Source organism: Salvelinus alpinus, chromosome 15 (genome assembly GCF_045679555.1).
Source record: "Salvelinus alpinus chromosome 15, SLU_Salpinus.1, whole genome shotgun sequence".
In the NCBI taxonomy this organism is placed as follows: Eukaryota; Metazoa; Chordata; class Actinopteri; order Salmoniformes; family Salmonidae; genus Salvelinus; species Salvelinus alpinus.
In genome coordinates, this window is record NC_092100.1 from 50,769,587 (window position 1) to 50,792,107 (window position 22,521).

Sequence of the window (22,521 nt, forward strand, 5' to 3'; positions counted from 1 at the left end):
TGCTAGCCAGGTCGCCAGCTAGCAACTACTAGCAAGTAAAGGCGACACTTCCTTGCTTTCACAAAATGAAATGACCAAAAATAATAATAATCTGAATGGGAGTGGGACCGGTGAGGATATCGTGTTACCAAAAGGTGTCCGCTGCTCCCAAAATCCCACTCCACCCGCACGCACGTAGATCAACAGAGTGAAGCTTGTAATAATCTTTAGACCATTCCTCCGTACAGAATCTTTCCAGATCCTTGATATCCTGCATCTGCCCACAATGGACTGCCCCTTTTCAATTCAAACCACCGGTTTTCAATGGGGTTCAAGTCCGGAGACTGAGATGGCTATTGCACATTTTGTGGCCAGTTAATCATTGCTTTGATTTTAATTTGTGCCTGGGGGTTATTGTCTTGCTCAGTGATCCACTTGTGGCCAAGTTTCAGCCTCCTGGCAGAGGCAACCAGGTTTTTGGCTAAAATGTCCTGGTACTGTGTAAAGTTCATGATACTGTTGAAATTGTTTATTTTTTAAACATTTGTACTTTCCTCCGACTCCGAGCTTGAAAATGGGAACATGAGGATGTAATTGGTTCAGGTTATGATATGGACAAAGGAATCTAGCCTGAGAGCATATTTCTGTTCTGCCCTTTGGAGTAGGACATGTAATGTCGATGGCCTTTTCATTGCAGAAGTCCTGATCTTCTCAAAATGATATGTTTGCCGGGTTGTGTCCAGTCCGGGGGATGCTTTCACATCTCTGGGAGGAAGGCGTCAACATTGCACAGCAGCGGAAACCTGGTTCCATCTGAGTGAACGCGCCTTGGCCACAACAACACCAGCCTCCAGACAATTAAAGCTGTAAAGGAGGAAAGCAGAAAATAAAGCCTTGCATACCAGCAATAACATTAATTGACCCCCAAGTTCAACCAATAAGCTCAAAGTGTTGCTAGTTCACCATAGGTCACCTCCTTGTACTGGTGCCACAATCAGCCATCTGTAAACAATGGCTTGTTGCTGGGTGAAGCAAGCTGTATGCAACTGTCTAGCTAGCTATATAGCGAACAATAGCTAGCAATCAAAATCGTATGTACATGTAGCTATCTTGGCATTTTACCTGTAGACAATCCAATATTTATATTTACAGGTTACGTACACGTTTGTTATTAAGGCACATGAAAGTTCACACGGTCAAGAAGGCTTTTCTGCAACAAAAAAAAACACATTTGGATGAAACCACTTTTTTTTAACGTTCAAATGCCTCTCCTGTGAAGTAGTGATGTGCGTCATACGTCAAGCTTTCTGTAACGGGTCACAAATAGCCGCATATCATCAAAGATCCACAACCATATTTTACAGTAGGTATTTGTATTTATTAAGGATCCCCAGTTGCAGCTACTCTTCCTGGGGTCCAGCAACATTAAGGCAGTTATATACAATTATAAATATTTCATGACATTACATTTCAAAACACTTCACAACACAATAAGTGTGTGCCCTCAGGCCACTGCTACCACATATCTTCAATACAAAATCCATCTGTACGTGTGTGTAGAGTGCGTGTGTTAGCATGTGTGTATGCGTGTGCCTGTGTGTGTCTCTTCACAGTCCCCGCTGTTCCATAAGGTGTATTTTTATCTGTTTTTTTTCTCCAAATCTGATTCTACTGCTTGCATCAGTTACCTGTTGTGGAATCGAGTTCCATGTTGCCATGGCTCTTTGTAGTACTGTCCGAGCTGTGTGCTAGTAGCTTAAACAGACAGCTCGGTGCATTCAGCATGTCAAAACTTCTGACAAAAACAAGTAGTAATGAAGTCAATCTCTCCTCTACTTTGAGCCATGAGAGATTGACATGCATATTATTGTTAACTCTCTGTGTACATTTAAGGGCCAGCCGTGCTGCCCTGTTCTGAGCCAATTGTAATTTTCCTAAGTCCCTCTTTGGCACCTGACCACACGACTGGACAGTAGTCCAAGTGTGACAAAACTAGGGCCTTGAATTTTTTTTTTTTTAGGGCTCCTATTTCTTGCCACCCATTCAGAAATTTACTGCAGCTCTTTGGGTGTTGCAGTGATTTCACTCGCTGTAGTCGCTGACGTGTATAGTGTTGAGTCATCCGCATACATAGACACAATGGCTTTACTCAAAGCCAGTGGCATGTCATAAGTAAAGATTGAAAAAAGTAAGGGGCCTAGACAGCTGCCCTGGGGAATTCCTGATTCTACCTGGATTATATTGGAGAAGCTTCCATTTAAATAACACCCTCTGTGTTCTGTTAGACAGGTAACTCTTTAGCCACAATATAGCAGGGGGTTTAAAGCCCTAACACAAGTTTTTAAAGCAGCAGACTATGATCGATAATGTCAAAAGCTGCACTGAAAAACAGCTCCCACATTCTTTTTATCATCAATTTCTCTCAGCCAATCATCAGTCGTATGTGTAAGTGCTGTGCCTGTTGAATGCCCTTCACTATAAGTGTGCTGAAAATCTGTTGTCAATTTGTTTACTGTAAAATTGCATTGTATCTGGTCAAACACAATTTTTTCAAAAGTTTACTAAGGGTTTGAGCCAGTAAAGGGGTCTTTACTATTCTTAGGTAGCGGAATGACTTTTGCTCCCTCCAGGCCTGAGGGCACACACTTTCTTGCTGGTTTAAATTGAAAATATGGCAAATAGGAGTGGCAATTTCGTCCATTATTATCCACAGTAATTTTCCATCCAAGTTGTCAGACCCAGGCGGCTTGACATTGTTGATAGACAACAATGCATTTTTCACCTCTTCCACACTCACTTTACGGAATTAAAAATTACAATGCTTGTCTTTCATATTTTGTTAACTATTATTGCTGGCATTTGGTCGGCTCTTGTTGCTGGCATGCTATGCCTAAGTTTGCTATTCTTGCCAATTAACAAAATCATTCAAGTAGGTGGCAATATCAGTGGGTTTTTGTGATGGATGAGCCATCTGATTCAATGATGGAGCGGAGTTTGCTCTTTTTCCCAAAATGTAATTTATGGTGTTCCAAAGCTTTTTACTATCATTCTTTATATAATTTCTTTGTTTCATAGTATAGTTTCTTCTTTTTATTCATTTTAGTCACATGATTTCTCAATTTGCAGTGCTTTTGCCAATCGGTTGTGCAGCCCGACTTATTTGCCATTCCTTATTTGCCTCATCCCTCTCAACCATACAATTGTTCAATTCCTGTCTGTTGCAGATTTTCATTCTCCCAAGTCGTCCTATAATAATGTGGACTTATCTTCTGCATATGCATCTTTTTCGACGCAAAACCCACCACTGGTGTGCATGGCAAAAGAGCTCGATTTTCATGTCTTCTGACCCTTAGTACTGTTTACAATCCAAGTGCCGATGACGTTGAGCAAACCCCAGGAATTTACATTTGTTGGATGACATGAAAATGGAGTTATTTGGCCATGCACAACAGTGTGTGTTCGTCTGTGTCTTTTCTTGTATGTTCTTTGTGGTTAATTTTAGCTTGTGTTTGTACTCATACTGTATGTAAAGCACATACTTGTCTAAATACTGTTAGCCCCTTCCCAAGCCCTGGTATTCCATTACAGTAGAGGACCATTTTGACAAGTAGCCTCATACTTGTACCTATAAGGGACAAAACACATGACAGACAGGGAATACCAGAGATGCAGTACTTCACATGGAAAACACTTCCCCATCCCACCGCCATGGGGTTCTGAGCTTTCTATCCTTGTGGACCAGACCCCAACTTTGATATGTAACGAATAGATACATTTTGAGTGTATATCACATCAATCACAGGAGGTTGGTGGCAACTTAATTGGGGAAGACAGGCTGGTGGTAATGGCTGGAGCGGAATGAGTGGAACAAATGCATCAAGCGCGTGGTTTCCATGTGTTTGATGCCATTACAGCCATTATTATGAGTCACGTTGGTAGAGTTTAAACACCTGGTCGGTTTAAATATCATCGAGTGTAATTGTCTTTAGGTCAGCTGTTTTTTAGTTATGCCATTTGTGTTTCTTTACGTAATATGTAATTGTACTGTATGTGTGTCTATGGTTTTGTTCAATGTTGTGTTAGTGTATGTAAGTTGTTTTGTCTGAAACTTTGTCCCCCCTGCTGCTGTTGGACCAGTTCTCTTGAAAATAGATTTTATCTCAGAGAAAAAGCTGTATAAATAAAGGTAAAATAACATTTTAATAAATAGAGCCGTCCTCCTCTCAGGAGCCTCCACTGACGTCGGTGCTATACCATAGCCTTATTTATGCTTTGACATTTTGGGATTCCCCTTTTGGCACAAGCCTTCTTACAGCCTAAATGAGCACATTCTATTCAATTCACCCATTAGTCACATGAGTATTCGGTTTGCGGTTGGTTTTGACCGAGAGAGCACTCATACCTGCTGGGTTCTTCTTGCTCCAAAAACTTAACATTTTATTATTTTATACTAATGCAATTGCTCAGAGAAAGAGATTTTGTATAACAAGTCATCTTTTTTTCCCTTAAAGATAGGGGTCAAAGTTATTGCCACCCCTGTTTTTCAATACCTTTCAATACCTCACCTTGCAAGGATAACGGCGCTGAGCCTTTTTCTAAAATGATTTATGAGATTGTATAATGGGAGGGATCTTAAGGTAAATTCACACACTACGGAGACTGAAGGTACAGAGAGTAGCTCAGTGTGGCACTGTCGTTTTTCGTCACAAAAGGGGGCGGCTTCTGTAATACGTTCCGGCATTCAAAGTACTTTTGTGCTACCCTGAAAATTTGAGTGGAGCCGTATCATTCCTTCCGCAGCCTTGGGGGGCAGTGTTGTCGCTTGGTTCCTTGATCTGATCTATAGGCTATATAGACTATTCATCAAAGTAGCCTATTTTGCATTAATAACCAAATATAAACTCAGCGACTGTTCAAACAGTAAACCAAACAAGAATCCACCCAAACAGGTATTTTGTTTTAGAAGTAATAACTGGTGATTCCAGGCTATTGTGAAATGGTAGAACCTGCTGTCGCCAATTAGCTTAGTCATGTGTTTTTTTTTCTCTGTGACCAAAACATGATGTCGTTTTAGCTGTTATCGGAATGAATACACAAGCAGCATATCAAACTGGGATAATGGGCATATTTATAAATAAATAATAATAATCCATACAAATCTGATTATTTCAGCTAAAAAGGCTAGCTAGCTTGCTATGTTTTTTGCCAGGCTATAGCCTGCTAGCCAGGTCGCCAGCTAGCAACTACTAGCAAGTAAAGGCGACACTTCCTTGCTTTCACAAAATGAAATGACCAAAAATAATAATAATCTGAATGGGAGTGGGACCGGTGAGGATATCGTGTTACCAAAAGGTGTCCGCTGCTCCCAAAATCCCACTCCACCCGCACGCACGTAGATCAACAGAGTGAAGCTTGTAATAATCTTTAGACCATTCCTCCGTACAGAATCTTTCCAGATCCTTGATATCCTGCATCTGCCCACAATGGACTGCCCCTTTTCAATTCAAACCACCGGTTTTCAATGGGGTTCAAGTCCGGAGACTGAGATGGCTATTGCACATTTTGTGGCCAGTTAATCATTGCTTTGATTTTAATTTGTGCCTGGGGGTTATTGTCTTGCTCAGTGATCCACTTGTGGCCAAGTTTCAGCCTCCTGGCAGAGGCAACCAGGTTTTTGGCTAAAATGTCCTGGTACTGTGTAAAGTTCATGATACTGTTGAAATTGTTTATTTTTTAAACATTTGTACTTTCCTCCGACTCCGAGCTTGAAAATGGGAACATGAGGATGTAATTGGTTCAGGTTATGATATGGACAAAGGAATCTAGCCTGAGAGCATATTTCTGTTCTGCCCTTTGGAGTAGGACATGTAATGTCGATGGCCTTTTCATTGCAGAAGTCCTGATCTTCTCAAAATGATATGTTTGCCGGGTTGTGTCCAGTCCGGGGGATGCTTTCACATCTCTGGGAGGAAGGCGTCAACATTGCACAGCAGCGGAAACCTGGTTCCATCTGAGTGAACGCGCCTTGGCCACAACAACACCAGCCTCCAGACAATTAAAGCTGTAAAGGAGGAAAGCAGAAAATAAAGCCTTGCATACCAGCAATAACATTAATTGACCCCCAAGTTCAACCAATAAGCTCAAAGTGTTGCTAGTTCACCATAGGTCACCTCCTTGTACTGGTGCCACAATCAGCCATCTGTAAACAATGGCTTGTTGCTGGGTGAAGCAAGCTGTATGCAACTGTCTAGCTAGCTATATAGCGAACAATAGCTAGCAATCAAAATCGTATGTACATGTAGCTATCTTGGCATTTTACCTGTAGACAATCCAATATTTATATTTACAGGTTACGTACACGTTTGTTATTAAGGCACATGAAAGTTCACACGGTCAAGAAGGCTTTTCTGCAACAAAAAAAAACACATTTGGATGAAACCACTTTTTTTTAACGTTCAAATGCCTCTCCTGTGAAGTAGTGATGTGCGTCATACGTCAAGCTTTCTGTAACGGGTCACAAATAGCCGCATATCATCAAAGATCCACAACCATATTTTACAGTAGGTATTTGTATTTATTAAGGATCCCCAGTTGCAGCTACTCTTCCTGGGGTCCAGCAACATTAAGGCAGTTATATACAATTATAAATATTTCATGACATTACATTTCAAAACACTTCACAACACAATAAGTGTGTGCCCTCAGGCCACTGCTACCACATATCTTCAATACAAAATCCATCTGTACGTGTGTGTAGAGTGCGTGTGTTAGCATGTGTGTATGCGTGTGCCTGTGTGTGTCTCTTCACAGTCCCCGCTGTTCCATAAGGTGTATTTTTATCTGTTTTTTTTCTCCAAATCTGATTCTACTGCTTGCATCAGTTACCTGTTGTGGAATCGAGTTCCATGTTGCCATGGCTCTTTGTAGTACTGTCCGAGCTGTGTGCTAGTAGCTTAAACAGACAGCTCGGTGCATTCAGCATGTCAAAACTTCTGACAAAAACAAGTAGTAATGAAGTCAATCTCTCCTCTACTTTGAGCCATGAGAGATTGACATGCATATTATTGTTAACTCTCTGTGTACATTTACTCTTTGGGTGTTGCAGTGATTTCACTCGCTGTAGTCGCTGACGTGTATAGTGTTGAGTCATCCGCATACATAGACACAATGGCTTTACTCAAAGCCAGTGGCATGTCATAAGTAAAGATTGAAAAAAGTAAGGGGCCTAGACAGCTGCCCTGGGGAATTCCTGATTCTACCTGGATTATATTGGAGAAGCTTCCATTTAAATAACACCCTCTGTGTTCTGTTAGACAGGTAACTCTTTAGCCACAATATAGCAGGGGGTTTAAAGCCCTAACACAAGTTTTTAAAGCAGCAGACTATGATCGATAATGTCAAAAGCTGCACTGAAAAACAGCTCCCACATTCTTTTTATCATCAATTTCTCTCAGCCAATCATCAGTCGTATGTGTAAGTGCTGTGCCTGTTGAATGCCCTTCACTATAAGTGTGCTGAAAATCTGTTGTCAATTTGTTTACTGTAAAATTGCATTGTATCTGGTCAAACACAATTTTTTCAAAAGTTTACTAAGGGTTTGAGCCAGTAAAGGGGTCTTTACTATTCTTAGGTAGCGGAATGACTTTTGCTCCCTCCAGGCCTGAGGGCACACACTTTCTTGCTGGTTTAAATTGAAAATATGGCAAATAGGAGTGGCAATTTCGTCCATTATTATCCACAGTAATTTTCCATCCAAGTTGTCAGACCCAGGCGGCTTGACATTGTTGATAGACAACAATGCATTTTTCACCTCTTCCACACTCACTTTACGGAATTAAAAATTACAATGCTTGTCTTTCATATTTTGTTAACTATTATTGCTGGCATTTGGTCGGCTCTTGTTGCTGGCATGCTATGCCTAAGTTTGCTATTCTTGCCAATTAACAAAATCATTCAAGTAGGTGGCAATATCAGTGGGTTTTTGTGATGGATGAGCCATCTGATTCAATGATGGAGCGGAGTTTGCTCTTTTTCCCAAAATGTAATTTATGGTGTTCCAAAGCTTTTTACTATCATTCTTTATATAATTTCTTTGTTTCATAGTATAGTTTCTTCTTTTTATTCATTTTAGTCACATGATTTCTCAATTTGCAGTGCTTTTGCCAATCGGTTGTGCAGCCCGACTTATTTGCCATTCCTTATTTGCCTCATCCCTCTCAACCATACAATTGTTCAATTCCTGTCTGTTGCAGATTTTCATTCTCCCAAGTCGTCCTATAATAATGTGGACTTATCTTCTGCATATGCATCTTTTTCGACGCAAAACCCACCACTGGTGTGCATGGCAAAAGAGCTCGATTTTCATGTCTTCTGACCCTTAGTACTGTTTACAATCCAAGTGCCGATGACGTTGAGCAAACCCCAGGAATTTACATTTGTTGGATGACATGAAAATGGAGTTATTTGGCCATGCACAACAGTGTGTGTTCGTCTGTGTCTTTTCTTGTATGTTCTTTGTGGTTAATTTTAGCTTGTGTTTGTACTCATACTGTATGTAAAGCACATACTTGTCTAAATACTGTTAGCCCCTTCCCAAGCCCTGGTATTCCATTACAGTAGAGGACCATTTTGACAAGTAGCCTCATACTTGTACCTATAAGGGACAAAACACATGACAGACAGGGAATACCAGAGATGCAGTACTTCACATGGAAAACACTTCCCCATCCCACCGCCATGGGGTTCTGAGCTTTCTATCCTTGTGGACCAGACCCCAACTTTGATATGTAACGAATAGATACATTTTGAGTGTATATCACATCAATCACAGGAGGTTGGTGGCAACTTAATTGGGGAAGACAGGCTGGTGGTAATGGCTGGAGCGGAATGAGTGGAACAAATGCATCAAGCGCGTGGTTTCCATGTGTTTGATGCCATTACAGCCATTATTATGAGTCACGTTGGTAGAGTTTAAACACCTGGTCGGTTTAAATATCATCGAGTGTAATTGTCTTTAGGTCAGCTGTTTTTTAGTTATGCCATTTGTGTTTCTTTACGTAATATGTAATTGTACTGTATGTGTGTCTATGGTTTTGTTCAATGTTGTGTTAGTGTATGTAAGTTGTTTTGTCTGAAACTTTGTCCCCCCTGCTGCTGTTGGACCAGTTCTCTTGAAAATAGATTTTATCTCAGAGAAAAAGCTGTATAAATAAAGGTAAAATAACATTTTAATAAATAGAGCCGTCCTCCTCTCAGGAGCCTCCACTGACGTCGGTGCTATACCATAGCCTTATTTATGCTTTGACATTTTGGGATTCCCCTTTTGGCACAAGCCTTCTTACAGCCTAAATGAGCACATTCTATTCAATTCACCCATTAGTCACATGAGTATTCGGTTTGCGGTTGGTTTTGACCGAGAGAGCACTCATACCTGCTGGGTTCTTCTTGTTAGCCTAGCGCTGTTGGCATCTAGGACTGTAAATGCCGTTGTAGTGGGACCGAATTAGCCACTCGCACGTTCCCTGCCTGCCTGGCCTGCTGCTCAGCTGGTTATACAAGAGTGGCTTGGTTTGTCCCTAGCGGTGGAAGCTCAACACCAGCTAACAGCTAATGTAAATGTAATGTCACTGACTGTTCCTCTGCCGTCACGTCACCCTGAGGCAAGGCACACACATTTCAGCAGGATAGACTCTAAGCAAACATGCTGTGACAGAGAGAGCGAGGAGGGGGGGGGGGGGACTTGGAGGCATAGAGAGAGACTGAGAAATGGGGAATGTTGTGAAGAATGGATGGGGTGACATGGATGGAAATGGAGAGAGCTGGAGACGGAGGGATGGAGAGTGTAGCAAAAAAAACGGCTATTCCAAAATGGCTATACCATTTAGAATGGCTCCACTGTGGTGCAGCTGTATGTCATAGTAGAATATGACACACAGATAGAAAGTGGTTAGACTGGCCAGTCACTTTGAAACGGCGTTCAAAACGTCAATCTTTTCTCGAAGGCTTTCTGCAGGTGCAGTTGCTATGCTCTACTATAGGTTTGATGGGGTTTTTAAGTGCTGTTGTAGATCCAAGGAGGATGTGCTCAGACATGATGTATAGCTGTGTTAGTTGAAAGACTTGATCCAATCCGACGCTACTGTTGCCGACACATTCCTATTGAGCAACACTTAAAACGTGAACAGATTCTACTTGTCTACCCATGTGTGAAAATCTCTGTTAAATCAGCCTTATATTATCCGCTGTTTCCATTTACAGACCCCTGAGTCACTCCTCAAACAAATCTCCCTTTCCTGTTCTCTCGCTCTTTCTCTCTCCTACTCTCTTTTCTCTCTCTCTGTCAGGCATGTGCTGGTAAATGTTCATGTGTTTATTGATCCCTCCAGCAAAGTGAAATCCCTCATGACTGCCATGTTTGGCCAGTGTTCTCTCGCTCTCTCTCGCTCGCTCTCTCTCTCGCTCTCTCTCGCGCTCTCTCGACTCAAAAGGCAGATCTGTGTCTATGTTACAGCAAGCTACCCAACATACTGGAAATGAGTAGCGACAATAATTTGATTCATGCTGTATGTGTGTGTCCGTCTGTTTCTGTGTCCGTGTCTCTCTCTTATCTAGATCATTACGTTATTCCCATACTGTTTTTCTAGTTGGCAAATTAGTGGATGACCTGTCTCTCTCTTGTTAGTAGAGCACAGACTGTGATGTGCACATGCGCCCCCTCCATTCACCTTCCCTCTCATTGCCCAACTAATCATCAGCCTTGCTGTACATTTGAATCCATCTCCTACGATCCTTCAGGAAGCCCAGGTCTTTTCATATGGATATTTGTCTACCACAAGGCATTGCAGCACAGTGAAGGGTACGCCTCACCCCACTGAGAAGAAAAGGAATAGAGAGACGATCAGGATGAGTCACTCTTCTCTTTCGTTCTATTTATCTCTCCACCCTCTCCCTTCCATGAGGGAGGGATGGCCTCACCATGAAATATAGAACATATGGTAAATGGAGCTCTAGTATTGTTCGTGTTACATGGGTTAAAAAGGAAAAGACTGGTATGAGAAGTGCATGTGTGGTTGAAAGACCTTTTCATTGAAGCAGGTATACTTCTTTGGTGGTACTTTTTGACATTTGAGAGGAGTAGGTTTAGGTGGGTTTTTTTTGTTGACGCGTCATGGCTTATGGTTGTTGATGTGGGGTGGGGTTCATCGTAGCGCCTGGGTGGGTGTGACAGATGGGAGAGAGAGCTGGGGGACCCCCAGGACCCATACTGCCCCGGGGGACCCCCTACCCCCACCCCCCTGGATACACACACACACACACACAAGCGTACGCGCACACACACACTGGCCAGTATTCCAGTAAAGCCTCCAATATCCCAGAGCCCTCCGTATCTCTAGAGAACATAAATGTAGATAGCCTATCACGGCAAAGCTTTATCCTCAGTCATAATATATTCAGTTTGTCGTCACTAAGCTGACCTAGAAACTTAAATGAGGTGTTTTAGTGAATGAGAACAGGGGGAAGCAGGCATGCCAGTCGTGTGTGTGCATGTGAATATCAAAGGCAGGATCTTTAGATGGCCAGCTTTGAGGCAGAACTCTTGCATTCAGACATGCTTTTTTGTTAATGACCCAAACACGTTTTTTTTACCCCTGGTTCTTGCAAAGAACAAGCTAGTGTGTGTGTGAGAAGAGAGGCAAGGGAGAAGGCCCCGTGGAAGTCTTTAAATACCACAAAGAGCTCGCTGTGTCTGATTTTAAACGGTCCTACACACACCCACACACAGTCGACAAAAACCTCTCTCATGGCTGACCTTTCGACCTTGGCCCCTGCCGCATATGATTCCAACCGGCCATTATTCCGGGGTTCTTGATGACAGAATTTCCCAATCCCAGGGTTGTCCTTCTCTCTGCCTGCTAAAAAATATATATATCCCCCCCCCCCCCCCCTGGCCCCACCATCACACAAACCCACTCTAGTAGCCATGTAACTAGTCTACTAATTCCCCTCAGCTTAACTCATCCTATCTCGCAACAGGCGAGCATTAGCAGCAATAGTGTCAGTTTGTTTAGCCAGGGGTTGGAGGTGTATGGGGCCGTGGTCGGACTATGGTGGGCAATGTTGATCTGGAGCCCCTGTGGCTGAAATTAGGAACTTGTGGAGCAGTCGACGTATTGACCTAGCTATCATTGCACGGGTGAGGTTGCACATAGAAATGTAACATGTAGAGATGGTGACGCGAGTCTTTATTGCTACGTAACAGAGACGTCTCTGTTCTACATAATGCATTCCTATCTGCCTCTTGGAGTTATATCTGGGAGAGCAGCAGAGCACCAGACAATAGCTGAGTGTCAATAATTGTCAGGGCCCTCCTTGCCTCTCAAAGTTAAATTATTTTTCTATGAGGAGTTGTAGAGGAAAAGATAACATGTACATTTATTAAATCCTTCTAGATTTAGGTAGCCTTTCCCCTCTGCACATATATATACATGTATTTTTTCCCCTGTAGCTGTTAGAGATATTGATTTATGCATTAAGGCCAGATTGACACTGCCTCTAATGTAAAATTCAGATCGTCATGAATACACAATTAATGGGTCTTTGAATAAAATATGATCCTTTTTCTCAAGACCAGCTTTGAGTGCTCTCTTTTTCTCTCTTTCACTCTCACTTTATTTTATCACACCCGCTTCCTTCCGCTGCCACTCTCTTGCTCTCTCGCTGCCACTCTGTCCCCTCTCCCCCCTCTCCCGCCCTTCCTCCCTTCTCTCGCCCGCTCTTCCCCTCTCCCTCCCTTCCCCCCTCTCTCTCCCTCCCTTCCCCTCTCTCCTCCCCCCTTCTCCGCTCTCTCTCACCCCTCCCTCTCTCTCTCCCTCCTCTCCTCCTCCTGACTGTGCTGTTTCTCTGGCTGCGTTCCCTGAACCCTCTCACCCAGCTATGCATGCCTGCAAAGGTCGATGCTAATAATACTGACTGGGGCCTTAGTATACACACAGCACTGGCAGTAAATATACTCTGATGTTACTGCAGTCTTACTGGTGAATAAAACACTATGAATATTGAAATACTCTGTTAGTAGTAGGGCTACATGGATACACTCTGAAATAGACTGCCTATACTGTTAATACTTTCAGTACAGTACTGTGCCACATACATACATACATACATACATACATACATGCATGCATGCATGCATGCATACATACATACATACTAGAGGTCGACCGATTAATCGGAATGGCCGATTAATTAGGGCCGATTTCAAGTTTTCATAACAATCGGTAATCGGCATTTTTGGACACTGATCATGGCCGATTACATTGCACTCCACGAGGAGACTCCGTGGCAGGCTGACTACCTGTTATGCGAGTGCAGCAAGGAGCCAAAGTAAGGTGCTAGCTAGCATTAAACTTGTCTTATAAAAAACAATCAATCTTAACATAATCACTAGTTAAATACTCATGGTTGATATTACTAGTTTATCTAGCTTGTCCTGTGTTGCATGTAATCGATGCGGTGCCTGTTACTTTATCATCGAATCACAGCCTACTTCGCCAAACGGGTGATTTAACAAGCGCATTCGCGAATAAAGCACTGTCGTTGCACCAATGTGTACCTAACCATAAACATCAACGCCTTTAAAATCAATACACAAGTATATATTTTTAAACCTGCATATTTAGTTAATATTGCCTGCTAACATGAATTTCTTTTAACTTGGGAAATTGTGTCACTTCTCTTGCGTTCTGTGCAACAGAGTCAGGGTATATGGAGCAGTTTGGGCCGCCTGGCTCGTTGCGAACTGTGTGAAGACTATTTCTTTCTAACATAGACAGCCAACTTCGCCAAACGGGGGTGATTTGACAAAAGCGAATTTGTTGCACGAATGTACCTAACCATAAACATCAATGCCTTTCTTAAAATCAATACACAGAAGTACATTTTTTAAACCTGCATATTTAGTAAAAGAAATCCAGGTTAGCAGGCAATATTAAACTAGGGAAATTGTGTCACTTCTCTTGCGTTCATTGCACACAGAGTCAGGGTATATGCAACAGTTTGGGCCACCTGGCTCGTTGCGAACTAATTTGCCAGAATTTTACGTAATTATGACATAACATTGAAGGCTGTGCAATGTAACAGGAATATTTAGACTTATGGATGCCACCCATTAGATAAAATACGGAACGGTTCCGTAATTCACTGAAAGAATAAATGTTTTGTTTTCGAAATGATAGTTTTCGGATTTGACCATATTAATGACCTAAGGCTCGAATTTCTGTGTGTTATTATGTTATAATTAAGTCTATGATATAATATTTGATAGAGCAGTCTGTCTGAGCGGTGGTCGGCAGCAGCACGCTCGTAAGCATTCATTCAAACAGCACTTTTGTGCGTTTGCCAGCAGCTCTTCGCTGCGCTTCAAGCATTGAGCTGTTTATGTCTTCAAGCCTATCAACTCCTGAGATTAGGCTGGTGCAACCGATGTGAAATGGCTAGCTAGTTAGTGGGGTGCGGCTAATAGCGTTTCAATCGGTGACGTCACTCGCTCTGAGATCTTGAAGTAGTTGTTCCCCTTGCTCTGCAGCTTTTGTGGAGCGATGGGTAACAATGCTTCGAGGGTGGCTGTTGTTGATGTGTTCCTGGTTCGAGCCCAGGTAGGGGCGAGGGGAGGGTCGAAAGCTATACTGTTACACTGGCAATACTAAAGTGCCTATAAGAACATCGTACATCTCAAACGTATATGAAATACAAATGGTATAGAGAGAAATAGTCCTATAATTCCTTTAATAACTACAACCTAAAACTTCTTACCTGGGAATATTGAAGACTCATGTTAAAAGGAACCACCAGCTTTCATATGTTCTCATGTTCTGAGCAAGGAACTTAAACGTTAGCTGTTTTACATGGCACATATTGCACTTTTACTTTCTTCTCCAACACTTTTGTTTTTGCATTATTTAAACCAAATTGAACATGTTTCATTATTTATTTGAGGCTAAATTGATTTTATTTATGTATTATATTAAAATAAAAGTGTTCATTCAGTATTGTTGTAATTGTCATTATTACAAATAAATATTAAAAAATCGTCTGATTTAATCGGTATCGGATTTTTTTGGTCCTCCAATAATCGGTATCGGCGTTGAAAAATCAAAATCGGTCAACCTCTAATACATACATACATACATATATACAGTTGTCGGAAGTTTACATACACTTAGGTTGGAGTCATTAAAACGTATTTTTCAACCACTCCACAAATTTCCTGTTAACAAACTATAGATTTGGCAAGTCGGTTAGGACATCTACTTTGTGCATGACACAGGTTATTTCACTTATAATTCACTGTATCACAATTCCAGTGGGTCATAAATTTACATAATCTAAGTTGACTGTGCCTTTAAACAGCTTGTAAAATTCCATAAAATTATGTCATGGCTTTAGAAGCTTCTGATAAGCTAACTGACATCATTTGAGTCAATTGGAGGTGTACCCGTGGATGTATTTCCAAGGCCTACCTTCAAACTCAGTGCCTCTTTACTTGACATCATGGGAAAATCAAAAGAAATCAGCCAAGACCTCAGAAAACAAATTGTAGACCTCCAAGTCTGGTTCATCCTTGGGAGCAATTTACAAACGCCTGAAGGTACCACATTCATCTGTACAAACAATAGTACGCAAGTATAAACACCACACAGTCGTCATACCGCTCAGTAAGGAGACGCGTTCTGTCTCCTAGAGATGAATGTACTTTGGTGCGAAAAGTGCAAATCAATCCCAGAACAACTGCAAAGGACCTTGTGAAGATGCTGGAGGAAACAGGTACAAAAGTATCTATATCCACAGTGAACGAGTCCTATATCGACATAACCTGAAAGGCCACTCAGCAAGGAAGAAGCCACTGCTCCAAAACCACCATTAAAAAAAAGCCAGACTACGGTTTGTAATTGCAAATGGGGACAAAGATCGTACTTTTTGGAGAAATGTCCTCTGGTCTAATGAAACAAAAATATAATTGTTTGGCCATAATGACCATTGTTATGTTTGGAGGAAAAGGGAGACGCTTGCAAGCCGAAGAACTCCATCCCAACCGTGAAGCACGGGGGTGGCAGCATCAGAGGAAAATTATGTGGATATATTGAAGCAACATCTCAAGACATCAGTCAGGAAGTTAAAGCTTGGTCTCAAATGGGTCTGACCCACTGGGAATGTGATGAAAGAAATTAAAGCTGAAATTAATCATTCTCTCTACTATTATTCTGGCATTTCACATTCTTAAAATAAAGTGGTGATCCTAACTGACCTAAGACAGGGAATGTTTACTCGGATTAAATGTCAGGAATTGTGAAAAATCTGAGTTTAAATGTATTTGGCTAAGGTGTGTATGTAAACTTCCAACTTCTACATACATACATACATACATACATACATACATACATACATACATACATACATACATACATACATACATACATACATACATACATACATCATAGGGAGTGTTAAACATCTGGCTCTGCTAGGAAATACCACAGGCATGCAGGAATATCCACCCGCAGTCAAAACAACTGATCTTGGACATAATAAAAAACACCTTATCCTGAAGCACACCAGGGAGCAAAACTGTTGTCCCCCTGTACAACTTTCCATCAATAAATCTCCCCCGACTGTCATTTCCACACTAATAATATATTTTCCTACACATATTGTTTCCCGGTGTACTATGTACTTACAGTATCGGGGACGTATTTAAGTATCCATTCTAAATGACACTACAGCCATGATAACGGCACATTTGTCAAAACGACATCCAGTAGAGAGTATCAATAGGACCAATGAGGCCTTGAGGGGCTCGGAGACTGAAGGCTGATGAGCTCTCTGAGGATCTAACCGGTCGCTCCATCATCCCTCTCGTCACGCTATACTGGCCCTCTCACGGCACCACAGAGGCGTATTAGTGTGACCCCCACCCCTCCCCCCTCCTGCTCACCAGGAAATAGATGGCTTTCCATTTCCTGCAGGACTTATTAGAGCGCAGCGCTCTTTTTCCTGATTCACACTGTAGGGCCGACCCTATGGTGTAGTGTGACGGGGTCTTGTTTGGTGCACTGTCCTCTTCCAAGTGTTCCAACCTGCGCGTATACAAAGCTGTCGACCTTGCCCTGTTCCTTAATAAAGAGTATACTTATTAACGACTTATTAACCACAGAAAGAATTTATTAAGCACTTATGAATCATTAATTAACAGTAGAAAGGGTCTGCCTCTGGTGAGGTTATCTGCAGGTCATGCGACGCTTACTAGCCTGTGCTGGTCTGGCCACCCTGAGGTAGCCATTTCCTCTCCTCTCCAGTGTAAATATTATTGGATGGATCCCCCTCCCCCCATCTCTCTCACAGGGAGCCACGGGCTGTTTATTTGTTGAGGTAAACAGAATTTTCCGCTTGTTAGTTACTTAACGTGCCCTAGAGTTGTCCTAAGAGCTCTTTATTCAGTAGAGTGTACTGGCATCAAAACACGGAGTATCGTAGAGTAGAATGCCCATGTATTTACCTGCTAACTGGCCACATCTATCCTCTTTATACAAACCAGATGACGAGTCAGAGTAGGGCTGGACGGGACACCATATTTTACGAAATACCGGTATTGATGCACGGACCGCTTTTTTTTTACTAACTTTTTTATAAGGGTTTTTGAATGTTTTGGTGTGTTAAATGTGATACGCCGCGTGTAAAGTCAATTTTTATAGTTTACTTTGCTACCTGAGTCATCTCTCTCCGCTCTCTCTCTCCATGCGGCTATCCACACAGACCTAGCCCCGCCCCCTGTCACTCAAGGAGCGCATTTGTAGTTTCTCCACCACGAGACACTTGAGTTCAGTCTCTGCGTGGTTAATGCAGCACATGCGATAATGTTGATGACAACGATGGCGTTTTCACTTTGCTTCTTAATAATAGAAGTCCAACTTCGTTTTATAATTACACTATTAGTTTGTTTCTTACATCTGAATACCACTAGTTTGTCTTAGTGAATTGGGTCTAAATCTTGTTAGACGCTAATTCTAATCGCTACTGCTAATCGCAAGCTAGCTAATAATTGTACTGAGTCAGAGCGAACATAACTAGCCACATAGCCTGATAATACCAGTGATGGTTTTTGTTTGACAGTACATTCTAAATCAAAGGAATACGCGAAGCAAGAATATGTTAGCTACATGAAGTAGCTAAGAGAACATTCAATGTATATAAAGATTATAGGGTCTTCTAGGAACACTTGTCAACCCTTTGGTTTCTACTCTGTCACAATAACTCCCTGGCATTTTCATTTGTTGTAATGTCAAACACTATCCAAAGTACCCAATATTATATTCTAACTATAGAATTAGAATAATCATTCTATTTCCATGATACCAACAGTTCACCCAAGTGTTGTGCTCTAAATCAAATTGCAAGGTTTGGTTCAAAATAAGGCCTAGATTGTTTGCCCATATCGTGTAGCCCTACGTGGGAATGATCTCAATGAGCGCAGGGAAATGCAGATGTTTATGAAAATGCTGAAAAGTATTTTTGAGATATTTTGTCCATATCGCCCAGCCCTAAGTCAGAGTCTCCTAATAACCCCATGTTGAGACAGTCTAAACGTCTGTCTGTGTGTGTGTGTGTGTGTGTGTGTGTGTGTGTGTGTGTGTGTGTGTGTGTGTGTGTGTGTGTGTGTGTGTGTGTGCGTGAGTCGAGCGTGTGTGCGTGAGTGAGTGGAGTGAGGTGGGGGTCTGTGTAGATCCCCTGCAATTATGCATGAGATTTGTGAAAGCCCAGTGTAGAAGACCAGATGTCTGTGAACTCACTGCACCCTCCACATCCATACTGATTTACACATTAGGGAAAAGATCAGATATGCAAAAGATCTGAATCGCGATGCCTTTGTAAATGCAGCCTCTTTCTTTCTTATCCCTCTCTTATCCATACTCTCTCTCGCTCTCTCCATTTCTGTGGTATGTTCACAGTTAACGGTCAGAGTAATGGGAGCTACCTTTGAATGTTTGGGGATCGCCATCAATCTCTGCCCTGCTCCTACCCTGTGTGTGTGTGTGTGCTCGTGCGCGCATGTGTAGCAAGGCTATGCAGTAGTTTGTTTATGTGTGTTCAAAGTATTCCTATTTAATGCGCGTGTGCGTTCTGTGAATTTCATCTCCTTCTTTGGCGACGCATCGGTCACAAGAGCACAGTAGCTAGCCACCCCCCAGGAACACATTCTGTGTCTGTTCTCTCACCTCTCTTTGTGTGTGTGTGTGTGTGTCTCTCTCTCTCCGTTTCTCACTCCCCTTCTGCTTGATTTCAAGACCAACTGTCATAAATGATTCCTTTTTCCTTGTGCCCACAGAACTCAATGTCCTGAACATTGAACACTGTGAATGTAGCACTGTAACATTGTAGAGGTAGCTTCATGTTCAGCCCTAGCCCAGGGGAGATCCCATTTTCCTCCCAACAATGACGGAATGTAGGGTTTCGGCTTCTCTCCAGGAATGCACAGTAGGGATTCGTCCTTAAAACTGTCCGCGTTTGACCATTTAGTTCCTTAACCCGGGGTTTGGTTTGAAGTGGTTTACGGCCTGTGATCCTTTGGTCACTGGCTCGTGAGCTCAACGATCGCGTGGTCAATTATTACGTGGTCAATGGTGTCCACAGTTGCCCGGAGGCCTAGATGATAATAATGGCTACAGTAGCTTAGCGTAGCTGCATTGGCTAACTGACACTTACTCATAGCAGTGCCCCAAATTCACCCACCGGTGCTCTTAAGTCTTAAGACTCTTGCCTGATACCAAATCACGCCGGTGCATTAAAAGGTACTTAGGTGCCTGGGAATCTATCCCCAGTTATTGTCTGCCCATTGTCCTATCTATCTGCCCGTCTGTGTTACAACCACCCAGGATATTACTAACAGATTAAACACACCATTTCCCCTGCCTCTCGTCTCCCCATGTAATCTAACAGACATCATGGCTCCTGTAGCAGTGAGTGGTTGGACAGGAGAGTGGAGCTTAGGAATTGGCCCACGCCAGAGAGGGCACAGTGGGCACAGCATGACCGTCTGGACTTGCCTTTCCCACGACCCGCAGTGCTGGGCTGAGCTAAGACTGGCCAGAGTGCAAGTGAAGGGGCTGAGCTGAGACCGGGTCCCATCAATAACATGTATATGGGTCTAGGACAGGGGTGGACAGTTCGTTAACTTGTAGAGACCCTGCGTGTGCAGGCAATTAGTAACACTTAGGACCGCAGGCATGCTAATCAATCAACTCGTATAGTAATCGTCAAGCGTGTACCTAGCTAATGCTCTTCGGCTTTTAAGGATCAATTGGTTGTACAAATCAAATGGTCATAGACAGAGGAATCGCAGAATTCCATCAATCTGGCTCTGTGTATCTCGCTCTCCCTGTCTCTCTCTCTCTCTCTGTGTGTGTATACGAACGTCATTCTTGGTCGGTGACGTACTAAACGTAACCCTCTCTCTCTCCGTAGGCGCGGCGGAAGGAGGTGTTCCTGCAGGAGCGTTACGGCCACTTCAGTCTGACCGACCCCTTCCTGGCCCTGCAGAGGGACTTTGACTGTGTCCCCGGGGTGGACAAGGAGCGCCGGCCGGTGGGCTCCAGCCCCATCGCAGTCCTGGAGGCTGTCATGGCCCACTGCAGGAAGATGCAGGAGAGGATGTCAGCTGAGCTGGAAGCTGCCGAGAGCAGACAAAAGAGGGTAGGGTATGGGAGGCTGTGTGTAGACAATACTATAATATGATAACCGTGTGTGTGAGATGCATTTGAAGTTGCTTTGCCATATTTGGTTAATGTCAAGTGTGTGAATGTGCGTGCGCGTGTCAGAGAGCAAGTGTGTGTATCTGCTGTACCTCTTACTCTGTCCCTGGACTATGTAGGACTGTCTGTCTGATTTAACTCCACCATGGCCAGATGTGTTCCGTCTCTGTCCTGTTTCCCCTCTCTCCCTCTCCGTGTGCTATTCCAGCAGAGGTAGTGGGTGAGGGATGGAGTGGGTGAGCGTAAGGGTGTGTGTATGGGAGGTTGGCAGGGTGAGTGTGAGGGGGATGGTGTGCGTGGCAGCGTATCATTTTCTATGGTTCGATAGAACGTTGGTGTGTGTGGAATGGGGCTTGCCTGGGTATGAAGGGCGGGGTGTGTATGTGAGAGAACTGCTTTCCTTGTCCTACTCCTGAACCCTTCCACCAGTCACAGAGCCAGCGGAGACCGAGATTCTCTCCAACCGGGCTTGTGTGGCTGCGGAGACACCTCTGTTAGCCAGCACTGTGCTGTGTGCTCCAGATAAGCAGTGAGACACAGCCAGCCAGCCAGCCAGCCAGCCAGGCCAAGACTGGATAGCAGCCAGGGGATGATGTGGAGAGAATGGAAGAAGGGGGAAGGTAGAGTTAAAGAGAGGTGATTGAGGAGTATTTAGAGGATCCTGTTCCGTACTAGCTAATTCCGTTGCAAAACGTTTTGCTACGGTGTGCCCTACTCAACATGACCCTGCTGTTTGTGTTTAGCCACTGAGACACAATGAAACCTGCAGCCGCTCCATTTTGACTCAATGTCACTACAGCAGCACAGCATGGAGTCCAAAACACTTGAAGCTCTTGGCTCATTTTCCCAATACCCCCCTCCCTCACCCTCCCTCCCACTCCTGGAATAAACCACCTCCCCCAACCTTCTGCCTTTGTCACGGTGACAGGCCACACGATTGTCTGGATGAAGCTAGCTGTTTCATCTGCCACAAACCAGAACACGACAACAACGAGAACGCCAAACAAATCGTTATCGCTGGTCTGTGAATAATAACATACTGTAACATAAACAAATAAATGAGAAACAACTTTTTTTACCCTATACTATGTTCACGCCGACCCCATACAAAGTCACGTTTCTCTGCGTAAGTGTCTTGAGATATTAATGGGTTTTAAAGCCAGCTGAAAGGCCTGGTGCCATTCATCCGTATGTAACACTCCGCTCACCTGCCTGGCAGAGTGTAAGGCTGTGTGCGTACTGGCATAATGCATTATGAATGAGTCACTAGGAACAGGGCAGGGTCCAGTACATGAGGTGGCTTGTATTGCCAGTGAGGTGTACACATCGAGTGGACAATACAAGTAAATCAAATGATCCTTCAGGGATAATATAGACTCTACTCTAATAGGACCCGAATCCTAAATGGGAGAAATGAGTGTTTCCTCATGGCAACAGATCTCACCGTAGTACAGATGGCACAGTTGGAAGGGCTTCATTTCAGTCGGATGTCATTCCGTTGCTATTCAGCTTCATGCCGGAGGAGCTATTCAGCTTCGTAGGAGTGACGTAACAGGGACTCAGTCGATCAGCCCGAGATGTGTGTTCGTTCCAGTGGGGATTTACAAGGGGTCGTGTCTGGGGGTGGGTAGCAGGCAGGCATAGTTGATATCAGCCTCATTGTTTGGGCTCGTTAGAGCAGCGGGGCAGGCAATCGCTCTGAAAGCCCAGCTAAGCCTGTACCCTCGCTGCCAACGCACAG

At 43.3% G+C, this 22,521-nt stretch overlaps 1 protein-coding gene across 1 annotated transcript in view; it reads left to right on the plus strand.

Moving 5' to 3' along the window:
- cttnbp2 (cortactin binding protein 2) overlaps nt 1-22,521 on the plus strand; it is a 90,858-nt gene that overhangs the window by 35,594 nt on the left and 32,743 nt on the right. Inside the window, exon 3 of the mRNA XM_071344020.1 lies at nt 20,494-20,721. Coding sequence (XP_071200121.1) covers nt 20,494-20,721 — 228 coding nt within the window. The remainder of the gene's footprint in view (nt 1-20,493; nt 20,722-22,521) is intronic.